Source organism: Gadus morhua, chromosome 12, assembly GCF_902167405.1.
Source record: "Gadus morhua chromosome 12, gadMor3.0, whole genome shotgun sequence".
NCBI lineage: Eukaryota > Metazoa > Chordata > Actinopteri > Gadiformes > Gadidae > Gadus > Gadus morhua.
The window spans coordinates 21,639,466-21,651,954 of record NC_044059.1 but is presented as its reverse complement, the minus strand read 5'-3'; the positions used below and the strand labels follow the sequence as shown (position 1 = coordinate 21,651,954).

At 45.2% G+C, this 12,489-nt stretch overlaps 1 protein-coding gene across 1 annotated transcript in view; it reads left to right on the top strand.

Moving 5' to 3' along the window:
* The first annotated feature begins 165 nt into the window (after positions 1 to 165).
* LOC115556069 (AP-1 complex subunit mu-1) overlaps positions 166 to 12,489 on the top strand; it is a 30,120-nt gene continuing 17,796 nt past the window's right edge. The window contains exons 1-10 of the mRNA XM_030373193.1: positions 166 to 347; positions 3,763 to 3,919; positions 4,567 to 4,634; positions 5,318 to 5,448; positions 5,762 to 5,909; positions 6,423 to 6,549; positions 6,902 to 7,044; positions 7,148 to 7,219; positions 7,828 to 7,986; positions 8,378 to 8,503. Of these exons, the coding sequence (XP_030229053.1) occupies positions 306 to 347; positions 3,763 to 3,919; positions 4,567 to 4,634; positions 5,318 to 5,448; positions 5,762 to 5,909; positions 6,423 to 6,549; positions 6,902 to 7,044; positions 7,148 to 7,219; positions 7,828 to 7,986; positions 8,378 to 8,503 (1,173 nt within the window). The 5' untranslated portion in view covers positions 166 to 305. The remainder of the gene's footprint in view (positions 348 to 3,762; positions 3,920 to 4,566; positions 4,635 to 5,317; positions 5,449 to 5,761; positions 5,910 to 6,422; positions 6,550 to 6,901; positions 7,045 to 7,147; positions 7,220 to 7,827; positions 7,987 to 8,377; positions 8,504 to 12,489) is intronic.

The following is a 12,489-nucleotide window of genomic DNA, read 5'->3' as shown; positions in this document are numbered from 1 at the left end:
TGATGTGTTAAAGTAAATGAGTATCATTATTGATCATTTATAACACTATTAATCTGAATTTATAATTTGTTTGGGAGGCTGTACCATTCTTTCTGGTACCAAACGAGATTCCGGAAGCGCAAAGAGAACCATACCCGGAAGTAAGCGCCTCTTGATTTCCTTTTCGTGACGTAGACAACCGGCTTATCCAACACAGGAACACCTATCAGTAGGTGGATGCTCCCAGTACCGTTATTTCTTAATTTTAAAAACGGGATTTTAACAAACACATTTATTCACGAAACCAACGCTCGTTGTGGATCAGAATGTCTGCCAGCGCAGTTTACATCCTCGACCTGAAAGGCAAGGTAAGGAGATATGTGTTTAATTTAATCTCGACCAGACCTAGCGTTATCGTTTCAAGACTGATTTACATAGAACATTTCATTTTAGGATGTATTGCATAAGTACAGTAAAATAAACGACAATGTGTCAAGACCTCACAACAACCTGAGAACTAAACTGTAACTCATCCACTCAAAAAAAGGGAAGGTCTCTGGACTTATCTGGCAAGTGAAATACAGCTTGTCAATGAACCTAGGCTGTTCAGCATCATTCACTGTTGTCCTTTTGGTTTGTGGTAATAAATACGGCATTATATATATATATATATATATATATATATATATATATATATATATATATATATATATATATATATATATAATTTGGATTCGGATTGGAAAACGTGTGTAATATATTGAGAAGTTTTTAATAATTGTCTATATATTTGTCTAACGCTCGTTTTGAATGGTGTGTTAGGTTTGTTTCTCTGGGAAAATTGGCCCTAATGTAAGTAACATTCATGCCTAGTGGTAGGCCTACACACCAAGTACTGTGGCAAATGTCAAAAGCAGAGGCGTGATATTCTTTTAGTGACTTTATTGTATCGCTTCAAGAGTTCACCTCGACTTAACTTAACGAAGAACCTGACATTGACTAACCAAAATCACTAACCGTCTCCTCTAACGTTGGACTTTAAAACCTCTTAAAGCAAAGCATACTTGAACACATCAGCAACCAATAGCAGTGGTTGACAACGAACATAGCTCCGTCCGGAGCTACATTGCCCCCACCAGCATGTCGCCTGTCGTCAGCCGAAAACAATGTCCTGATAGCGACGGGGAGGCCGCCGCCGCCACATGTGAGCCTGTGGAGTCGCATGCCCCAACCCCCCAGTGTCTGTTTGAGTCGGAGGACTCGTCGGTGTGAGTGGAGCTGTGCTGGTCGAGTTGGGTGTGTCGGAAAGTCCAGCCGCCAGGGAGCGGTAGGGTGCCAAGTGGTCTCAGCACCTCACAGGGCTCCACCCACTGGCTGGTCAGTTTGGGAGTGACCCTCTTTTTCCGGGTTGGATTGTAGACCCACACCCTCTCCCCAGGCACGAAGGAGTGGCCCTGGCAAGGGAGGTCATACCTCCGCTTTTGTCATGCCCCAGCCTGTTACTGACGCTGCCTGGCAATCTCGTGGGCCTCTGCCAGACACTGCTGAATGTCCCGAAGGTACTCGAACCTCAGTATCTTGAGGAGATCAGTGTCAGGGGGGACGCCAAAGGCTCTGACAACAGGCGTCTCCAGCTCTCTGCCGAACATAGGTGTGGCTGGCGTGCACCCTGTGCTCTCTTGCACCGCTGAGCGATAAGCCCACAGGACAAGGGGTAAGTGACGGTCCCATTCTCGCTGGCGTCGTGAGGTGACGATAGCCAGTTGCTTGGCAAGCGTCTGGTTGAACCTCTCCAATAGCTAGTCGCTCTTGGGGTAGAGGGGCGTCGTCCTGGTCTTGCTGACTCCAATGCGTTTGCACACCTCAGCAAAGAATTGAGCCTCAAAGTTCTGCCCCTGATCGCTGAGCAGTTCCTGAAGTGCCCCGAACCGACAGAACATCTCACACACCAGGCGCTCGGCTGTGGTCACCGCACTCTGGTCGGGGACCGCATACGCCTCTGGCTACTTAGTGAAATAGTCCATGGCCATGAGGATGTAGCTGTTCCCGCCGTCTTTGGTGGGGAAATGGTCCCAGGATGTCCACCCCAACCTGCAAAGGGGCATGGCAACGTCCAGTCGGCCCCTTCTTAGCTGTGCAGGATTCACAGGAGTGAACAAAAAGCTCTGTGTCCTTCCTGCAACCAGGGCAGTAAAAACGCTGACGCAGCTTGTTAAGGGTCTTGGCCACCCCGTAGTGTCCTGCCCCCACAGAACCGTGGACCGCATGTAGCACCCATCGGTGCCAGTCCTTGGGCACTATCAACTGCCACACATCTCTCCCCCAGCCTGATGCACGCCAGACCCTGTAAGTAGTCCAGCTCGCCGTGCCAAGGTGGCCGACACTGAGAAGTAGGTCTTGGTTTCCAAGGACAAGGCAGAGACAGCTTGCTGGGTGGGGGGGGGGGCGTGCACTGTCCCCACCTGGCCAGTGTGGGGTCACTGTCCTGTGCTGCCTTTCACTCCTGGTCTTCCATTGCAGTCAGCCATCCTTCATCTGGCCCGACCTGTCCTGTGGCACCTATCTGGGGAGTAGCTCCATCTCGCTCCTCTTGGTGTTCGCAGTGTCTGCAGTCCAGACAGGGGCGTCGGGACAGGGCATCTGCATTGCTGTGCAGACTCCCAGCTTGGGGCCACCTGACCCTCAGGCTCCTCGAACCTGAGCAACCAGGTCAGGGAAGCATGGTCCGTCCGCAGAAGGAACCGCTGGCCATAGAGGAAGGGGCGAAAGTGTTTGTACGGCCTCAGCCAATGCCATGAGCTCATGTCGGGTGATGCAGTAGTTGTGCTCGGGGCGAGACAAGGAGCACCTGTAGTAAGCCACCACCCTCTCGCCCCCTGCTCCCTCCTGCGACAGGACTGACCCCAGTCCCACATCACTGGCATCAGTGTCCACTATGAAGCTTAGGCCAGGGTCAGGAAGGGCCAGGATGGGTGCGGTTGTCAGAGCCGCACGGAGCTGGGCAAAGGCGGCTGCACAGTCGTCCTCCCAGCTGAACTCCCTACCCTTTGGCAGTGAGACGGTGTAGGGGTCTGGCAATTGATGCAAAGTCACGGACGAAGCGTCGATAGCATTAGGCTAGCCCTAGGAAGCTGAGCACCTCACTGACATTTCGGTGGAGGTGGCCACTTCCTTACCGCCTCCGCCTTGGTAGGGTCCGCAGCCACGCCTTCTGGCCCCGCCACATGGCCCAGGAACCTGGTCTCGCGCTGCAGCAGGTCTGCACACCGAATGGCTTGGAAGACCTGGCAGAGATTCTCCAGAGCCAGCTCGAAGTCCTGGCATGGACCGGAAGAGGTAGACCACGCACTGTTTTCTGTGAATGTGAGCCAGAACCCTCTCCATAAGTCTCTTGAACGTGGCGGGAGCATTGCAGAGACAAAAGGGCATCAGCCTGAACTGCCAGAGCCCTTGGCCGATGGGGAAAGCCATCTTGGTTCTTGCATCTGGTGCCAGCTCCGTCATATATGCGGGACAAGGGGTAAGAGTCCTTTCTGGTTACATCGTTCAAGTGACGATAGTCCACACAGAACCTCCAGGTGTCTCTGGCGTTACAGTACATGATGTTTACGTTCAATGTAGTGGCAGTATTATGCTACGCATTATGACTATATTTTAGCATAGATTGAGTGTATTAACAGAATGATGTCATATTTATCACTGCATGTCAATGTGGTTTTAAAGTAGGTAGCTACAATAATAGCTACAGCGTTATCCCAGTTCATGATGACCCTTGTGCGCCAGGTGCTGATCTGCCGTAACTACCGGGGTGATGTGGACATGTCGGAGGTGGAGCACTTCATGCCCATCCTCATGGACAAGGAGGAAGAGGGAATCCTGTCCCCCATTCTTGCTCACGGCGCAGTGCGATTCATGTGGATCAAACACAACAACCTTTACCGTATCCTTTACACCATATTCTGCATGCTACCGTCCATCCTGTAGCATGTTGGATTGCTTCTCAGCGATCATTATCTGCTGAATATCTTAGCAGAGACATTTTTTAATTATGTGGAGTACACCTAAATGTCCCTTTTACCCTGATAGTAAGTTAATATATTAATTATAGAAAAAAGTTAATTTGAAAGTCCTGATGGTGCTATATATAAAGACACATTGTGGAATCAGGTGATTCAGTATCAGACATTAATTTACATTACATTTGACCATTAGTATCATACACACAATAACACACATAGTGTTGAAACCATTCAGGTTGTCAGTTGATCTTTCATAGCACTGTGAAATATCAGTTTTAATATTTAGATATTTTTTTTGCAAGTTTGATGACATTCTCTGAAATCAGTTTTCTGAATGTTTATTTATGTTCGGTAAAACACGTACAATAAAGTGATGATAATGTCTTACTTTCCCTTTATATAGCACCCGATGTTCCTATTCTTTTATGAAGAAGCATTTTAATAAGATAATTTATTCCCTCGTTTCTGAGGAGAGGGAGGAAGACTTTCTGGCATCATTGATATTTGATATGGATTGTCCAGCCTATCCATATCAAACGCGTATGCCCTTAACCCAGTGTGTGTTCAGTTGTTGCAACCTCTAAGAAGAACTCCTGTGTGTCCTTGGTCTTCTCGTTCCTCTATAAACTCATCCAGGTAAGCCTTTACTACACCACAAATAACCTATGACAGGATTATAGCTTCCATTAGCGACAAGACAACACGGGGATATGAACTTGTATGCAGAACGACAACAGAAAGTGGGTAGAAACGGTCATTAAGTCAATCTTAATAAATACTTCTGGTTAACTTGCCATTACATAATAACACATAACGTTCATAATCAAGTTTTATTCATCTGGATCGGTTTAAATAATAAAGCCAAATATGAGCAATAGAAACATGGCTTAAGGGCTTACCAAATGATATTGCTTTCCATGTAAGAAAAACATCTCTTTTAACAGCATTTGAAGGCAGCAATAATAACTGTAATTAATACCTATCTGGGTAATTGAACCATCGTAACCGTCTCTCCTGGTTTCACTATAACTGTTGGTAACTCTCTGTTACCAATACATGTTGTCAAAACGTCAGATTCTTCCAAAGAGCCCTGACGTAGAGCACACACAGAGTTTGTGGACAAAATAAAGCGAATCACCATACAAGTGCCGTTATCACAAAGACAAAGTACTATTTCCATTGTCCTTTTGACAAAAAATTATATTGGTAACAGATGTTTTAAGGAAGCCAGTTGAAATGGCTACAATGTTTTATTCACCTAGATCTGTATTTGTCTTTTAATTTCTTGCCCTCATCACATTTCTTGTACTCACCCAAAGGTGTTCTCAGAGTACTTCAAGGAGTTGGAGGAGGAGAGTATCCGAGACAACTTTGTTATCATTTATGAGCTCATGGACGAGCTCATGGACTTTGGTTACCCTCAAACCACAGACAGCAAGATTCTGCAAGAGTACGATAAAAAAAATCTTTATTTTATTGGTTGTCATTCTGTTCCGTCAGAATGGTATCACACCATTTGATGTATTCTCTGATGCTATAATCATTGCGGAAACATCTACATTGAACGAAAGCAAAATCTATACATAAGTCTTCCAAGCAAAATGTATTTTATCCTGAAACATGCATGTTGATAATATTCAGTATAAGATAAGAAAGTACTTGATTGATTGCGGATTGGAAATGAAGGAACACACTTGAGAATGACACGTTGATGATAAAACGTTGGCGATATAACGTTTGAGTGTTTCTCTGCATCTATTTAGATACATTACACAGGAGGGCCACAAGCTAGAGACGGGAGGTCCCCGGCCCCCCGCCACCGTCACCAACGCTGTATCCTGGCGCTCCGAAGGGATTAAATACAGGAAGAATGAAGTGTTCCTGGACGTCATTGAATCAGTAAACTTGCTGGTAAGAGCAAATCTCCTCATTTTGTCTCGCTTTTTACTGATGGGGTCATCATAGGACAAACCCATGACACTAACTATGGGTCTGCAAATGTGATGTGTGCGTTGGTCTGGAGTGTTAGTCCTGCGATACGCCTCTAAAAATGGTACAATAAAAGTATATAACTTTTCACTGTTGTGTGGTGACAGGAAGAGCAACGTCAGAACTCAGAGAGTACAATTTCCGTATACCATGTTATAGTGGCTATGACAGGAACTGAACAGATAATAATATCAGTAAAACAAAAGGTCATAACATTTTAATAAGCCTGATCCTTATTTTAGCATAGGAAGACAAAGCCAGCCCTTTTTTGTAATGTCTGTCAGTCTGTAACAGCTGTGTGATAATAATCAGTCAGAAAATGGGTGAAATTTCCTCTAGCTGAATATAGCGCCACTCAAGAGAGCATGTGGCTACATGTGTAGGAGCCACAGGGCTGATACACATGCTCCACACAACCTGTTGTCTTCCGCATAGGTGAGTGCCAACGGCAACGTGCTGCGCAGCGAGATCGTGGGCTCCATCAAGATGCGCGTGTTTCTGTCCGGCATGCCAGAGCTCCGGCTGGGCCTCAACGACAAGGTCCTGTTTGAAAACACTGGACGTGAGTGACTGCTATGTAGCACAGCCTCCAATAGTGGGCGATAGTGAGTAGCTGATCTGATGCACAATGAGAGTGTCTTGAACTAGCCTCAATGCATTTGTGTAGATAAGATTAAAGGAAATGCTCCCTGTTTGGCTACCTCAAATCATTAATTTCCCCTCAGAAATTTAGAATATGGTTTTATATTGTACTGTACCTTTATTACTCTGTCCCCCCACTTAAACCTTACTCTCTTTTAACTTTGTATGCATTTCTTATTGTCCTGCTTCTTCCCCACTCTCTCCACCGATCGCTCCATTCTCTCTCGCTCCCTTCTGACTACGACTTCCTGACTCTTTCCCTCTTCCTCCAGGTGGGAAGAGTAAATCTGTGGAGCTGGAAGACGTCAAGTTCCACCAGTGTGTCCGTCTGTCGCGCTTCGAGAACGACCGCACCATCTCCTTCATCCCCCCCGACGGGGAGTTTGAGCTGATGTCCTACCGTCTCAACACCCACGTATGTCAACACACATTTCAACGACTCTCTGTGGCATGTTGGCGGTTGTGTGATCTGGTGGTTTAGCGTCAGTCGCTCATGTGTCAAGTGTTTTTGTTTCCAGGTCAAGCCACTGATCTGGATTGAGTCTGTGATAGAAAAGCACTCGCACAGCAGAATTGAGTATATGATCAAGGTGAGCCGTCATGCCTTTCCCTGTGCGCACTGAAGACCGTGAGTTGTACCACGTCACGGCAGGAGTATCTGGGGTCTGCTCTCCCTTTTACCGCCTGTCTTTCTCTCATCTCTCATTCACTCTGCTCCTCCAGTTACCATCTGTCTCTTTGTCCGTCTTTGCCTTTGTACCACTCAATTCTATGAAAAACGATTCCACATTTTCTAGCCATAGAGGAAGCCGTAAAGGAAAAGAACATATATATATATACTGTAGAAAGATAGCTAGATAATAAACTTCACAGAGTTGAGCCATCTTCAACTGTGTGATCAACTTTTGAACAATCTATATGATCTATACCTTAACATACAACTACAATTTGTTTTGCATGAAATATCTATCCCTTTTGGGAAACATGAGCACATGATACATTTGCTTTGTATGGCGCAAATCCAATACAAAATAGTTTCTGAGATCACACCTTAATCAGCCGAGGCATCTATTTGTAGCTACACACATCTACAGCTTCAGGATGAGAACAACTTGTTTTCCTAATAGAAAGCCTATCTTCCAATGTATTTGCTCTTCACTTTCTCCCTGGCCCTCACCTGTTTGGTCCACCTGGACAGGCCAAGAGCCAGTTCAAGAGGCGCTCCACCGCCAACAACGTGGAGATCCACATCCCAGTGCCCACGGACGCCGACTCACCCAAGTTCAAGACCACCGTGGGCAGCGTCAAGTGGATCCCAGAGAACAGCGAGATCATCTGGTCCATCAAGTCCTTCCCGGTACGTCTGGGCTCAATAGGACCGTATGACGCAGTGACGTGAAACGAGGGTCGGTTCCTCTATCGAGGGTCTTAAATGACAGCAGATAAAGCTGTGGAAAGGACCGGCCATGGACTGTGTTAACCACATGGGTATAGGACAACCATGATGTCTGCCTATTCACTTTAATTTTAATGTAAGAGGAGTGGTGGGTAGCTAGTATTTTTCTGATGTAGTTGTAAATGTACAAAACTGTTCTTTATATGAGTCAAATTAGAGTTCTATTTGATATCACATCCCTAGATTAAATATTTAGGCAGTTACTGGCGTAAAGAGATAAGAGCATGTGGACGATTTTCAAGTGTTTATTTATTCAATTTGAATGAATTATTTTATGCTTTCAATGCAACAGGGTGGTAAGGAGTACCTGATGAGAGCCCACTTTGGCCTGCCCAGTGTAGAGGCTGAGGACAAGGAAGGGAAGCCCCCCATCAGTGTCAAGTTTGAGATCCCCTACTTCACCACCTCTGGTATCCAGGTAACGAACCTACACCCTACGTCAGGGGTTGGCAACTAAGTTGGGCCTTGGGCCAATTTTATTTCCAGCCAGTAGGTGGCGGGCCAGAACATTATCAAAGGCTAGTTCAAGGAATTGATTAATGAAAGTTCATCTGGAACTGCGACGCAGGCCCGTCAGCTGGCTTAGTCACATGCCTACCAAACACTAGATGACTCTTAAAAGACGTCTATAAACAAGTGTATGCCCTAATCACAAAAATGTCATGCCTGATCACGTTGGGTAGAGGTGTTGCTGCACTGTCTCCACAGAGACAACGCAGCGATATCATCATGAGCAGTTCTAACTGGAGAGAAAGTCAAATCCGCGAGCTGCTGATCATGTGAGAGAAGGTGATGCAGTCATATTAAATAAAGACGTTGAAAGATGATTCGATCTACGAGAGAGACACAGAGGGACTGCCTTACGATGCTTTTGTCGGGATAAAAAACCCTAACCCGTCCCTAACACAAAAGTGGTCAGCAAAAGAAAGAATATGTTGGCGTTTTTGCACTTGAAAATAGTTAACCGCATTTGTAGCCTACACTCAGACATGAACTCATTCTTGCATGCGGGTGTCTTCATTCATAAAAAATAAAAGCATTCGGGAATATGCAAATTATTCTAAGAGGTCTAGACTCCGTGCGCAGCCCCGCCTTCTCCAGTGAACCAAGAAAGCCCGCGCCACGACGAACCGTGGATTTTACCCCCTCGGTTTTACACAGGAAACTTGCACATATACACACACCATGGCGGGTGCTGACTGACTGCGCACACACATAAACCTCCGTTCCTAGCCTACTCACCGTTAGAAGAGCTGTAGGTGAAGTAGCCTCATCAGAGACTCTACTCTACTCTACACCAAAGTCTCAGAGCTTGGCAGACTTTTGTCAACAACTCCTGCCTTTCTCTACGTGCAGTATCACACAAAAATACGTAATGTCTGGTAGCCATGGTTTTTTATATAGGCCTATAGAGAGGGGTTCCATTTAATTTAATATTGCATAGTTTCCAATAACTCCCGCTCAGCCCCTCGCAGCTTACACGTGACCATGACGATTGTGTCTCTAACCTTCCGGGAGTAGTAGCAGGATTTGATACGATTAAATTCAAAAACGGTTGTGAAAGAAAAAAAAAGTTCACTGTGTCCGGCCCTTTACATTTAAGCTAACAGATATAGATATTCGATATTAAAAAAAAAAAAAAAAGAAAGACAACAACATATAACTTCAGAATAATCTGGCGGGCCAGATTTTATGTCTGGCGGGCCAGTCATGGCCCGCGGGCCGCCATTTGCCGAGGAAGCTGATCTTGGCAAACATGTTGCTTGAAGGAAAACCCAACCCTAAACCAACATATTTCTTAGTGATGTAGTGTACAGAGTAGTGCTATAGCTTTATCTCGGTCCAAATCCCGATTATGACTTGAATGCACAAAGTTAAAAGACGTAAAATAAGATTTGTGAATATGGAGTCAAATGCCATCTATGAGTTAAACTCGGTCAAACAAGGGTGTTTGGGTTTCCTTTTAATGGGAAGACTCAAGCCCACCAATATGCTTTCTTCCTAAAAAATCATTCCTGTTACACGTACAATTTGAATTTAGTGAAGTGCTGTCAGGTTAACGCATTATTAACGGCGTTAACACAAACCAATTTTAACAGCGTTAATTTTTTCATCAAGCGATTAAGGCTCTTTCGGCTTGGCAAATGTTGTCGTTTTTTCACCTGCTACAGCAACAACTAGTCACATTAGAAAAACTACAACACCATACTGGATCTAGCTACACCGGAAGCAAAACAACAAGCACGGCGCGTGAAAAACTCCTTAAAAGTGTGTGTGTTTGTGTGTAACTCTGTTCGAGCCTGCACGAGAGTTCAATGTTGTCATTAACTGTTACGTCATTCTGACCAATCACAGTTCAAGGCCCACCTGGGCTGTACCACTTCAGGAGGGGCCGCTCAGTTACTCCCTTCTAGACAAAATCGACTTGGTTGCGACGTTGACAGTTTGTTGAGGTTGAGTGAATGAGAGGTTGCGGGCGCACAGCTCAGGCTGACGAACGGCGCTGCAAGGAACTTTTCTAAACGCAATATTGTTATCCCGCAGTAATCAGCCCGACAGCCCCGAAACGTTAACGGCCCACCGGGAATTCTCCCGAATCTCAGATTACCACTCCGTCACCGTGTGTGTGTGTGTGTGTGTGTGTGTGTGTGTGTGTGTGTGTGTGTGTGTGTGTGTGTGTGTGTGTGTGTGTGTGTGTGTGTGTGTGTGTGTGTGTGTGTGTGTGTGTGTGTGTGTGTGTGTGTTGTTGCGGTCTGTATTTACGGATTCAACCATGGGGGTCTCAGTGCAAGTCGGACATTTTCACACCGAGTAATACGTTCGTGTCAACACCGGTATTACCGGTATAAACGGTATTAACTTTGAAACTATAGGTCAGCCATCTTCTCCGTCAACTCTCCTCTCACACTCGGTGACAGCGGCTGGCAGCGCGCATTCTCGGCGTCTTATAACGTTCGGCCATCCGGAGGCGCACAGAGCTTTTGGCCTTTTATTATGATATCACGGCCAAAAGCTCTGTGCGCCTCCGGATGGCCGTAGCGCGGGGAGCTCACGTAGGGATTGGGCTTTGCGGGGTTTGTTTACCGGCGTTGCTATGGTTACCGGTCTTGCAAGGAAGCACATCAATTCTCGGCGCGACAATTCTCCCGCACAGAGCAGAACTGTGGCCTATTCTACACATTTAAATTTTCTTAATTATAATTATATAATTCATTTTTACTGAATTTGTTTTTTATTACTGAAAAAAAAAAAAAGAACTCGGTGTTGCCGGCCTCAACACCGGTAACACCGGTAATACCGTATACCGCGGCAACCCTAGTGTATAGGCGTTATTCGATAGCCTGGTAATGTGTATCGGCCTACGTACGGTAGGAATATTCATACTGCTTTAAATAATAAAGGTTATAGTATTTCCCATCTTTGCTGAGCAAGAGTTTTGTTCGAAAGTTGTGATTGAAACAAATAAAAGCCTGGGCTATTGAAGTTTTACGGTAGGCCTACCACTGTCATGCACTTACGCGATGTCAAGTGGACCGGGTTGAATCCACTGCGGGTCTCTCTTCTTATATCCATCTTACCAAATATATTTTATTACTGTCCTTCTCAACACTCTCTGATCTCACTAAAAGGCTAGCAGCACGAAATCAAGGGATATTTAGAATAGAAACAAATGTGCGATTAATCGCGAGTTAACTATGACATTAATGCGATTTCCGTAATCACGATTAAATATTTTAACCGCTTGACAGCACTACTGTATAATCTTTCAAAGGAACACAATTGTATTTTCTCCACAATAAAAGGCAATAGAACAATTTTTCCCATTATTCCATATTTAAGATAGATATATTCTTGTTACTTGTGTGTTACTGACCACTTGTGATAATAGAGGGTGAGTTGGGGGAGTGTATATCCATATTGGCCTCAACAGCATGCAGAGTTTAATAGTAGTTGGATTTTGCTGACACAAGGGGTCGCTGCTGTCAAACACATAAATACAGAGTTGTAGTGCTCAGGCAGGGGCAGGTTTTCTTTCTTCCAACTGTGGTCTCCAATGCAGCAGCTCAGATTGTTTTCCCTGTACTGCTGCACAAACCCAAAGATCAGCAGCAATTACATGCATGTCTTTCATCACCAATTTTTCTTTTATCAGGTCACATAACAAATCATTGATTTACAACTTGTGCATTTACTACAGTTTGAAATGTATTGACAAAGAGTCATTACCAAGTCCTTGAGGCCAATTGTGTGGTTTTGTGAGCAGTTTCTAACTTGCCGTGTTAATATGCTATCATCTTACTTAATTAGCGGTGTCCCTGTATGTCTATCCGTCTATCTATCTATCTGTCTGTCTGTCTGTCTGTCTGTCTGTCTGTCCTTTTGATTTTCTTGACAACCATTCAG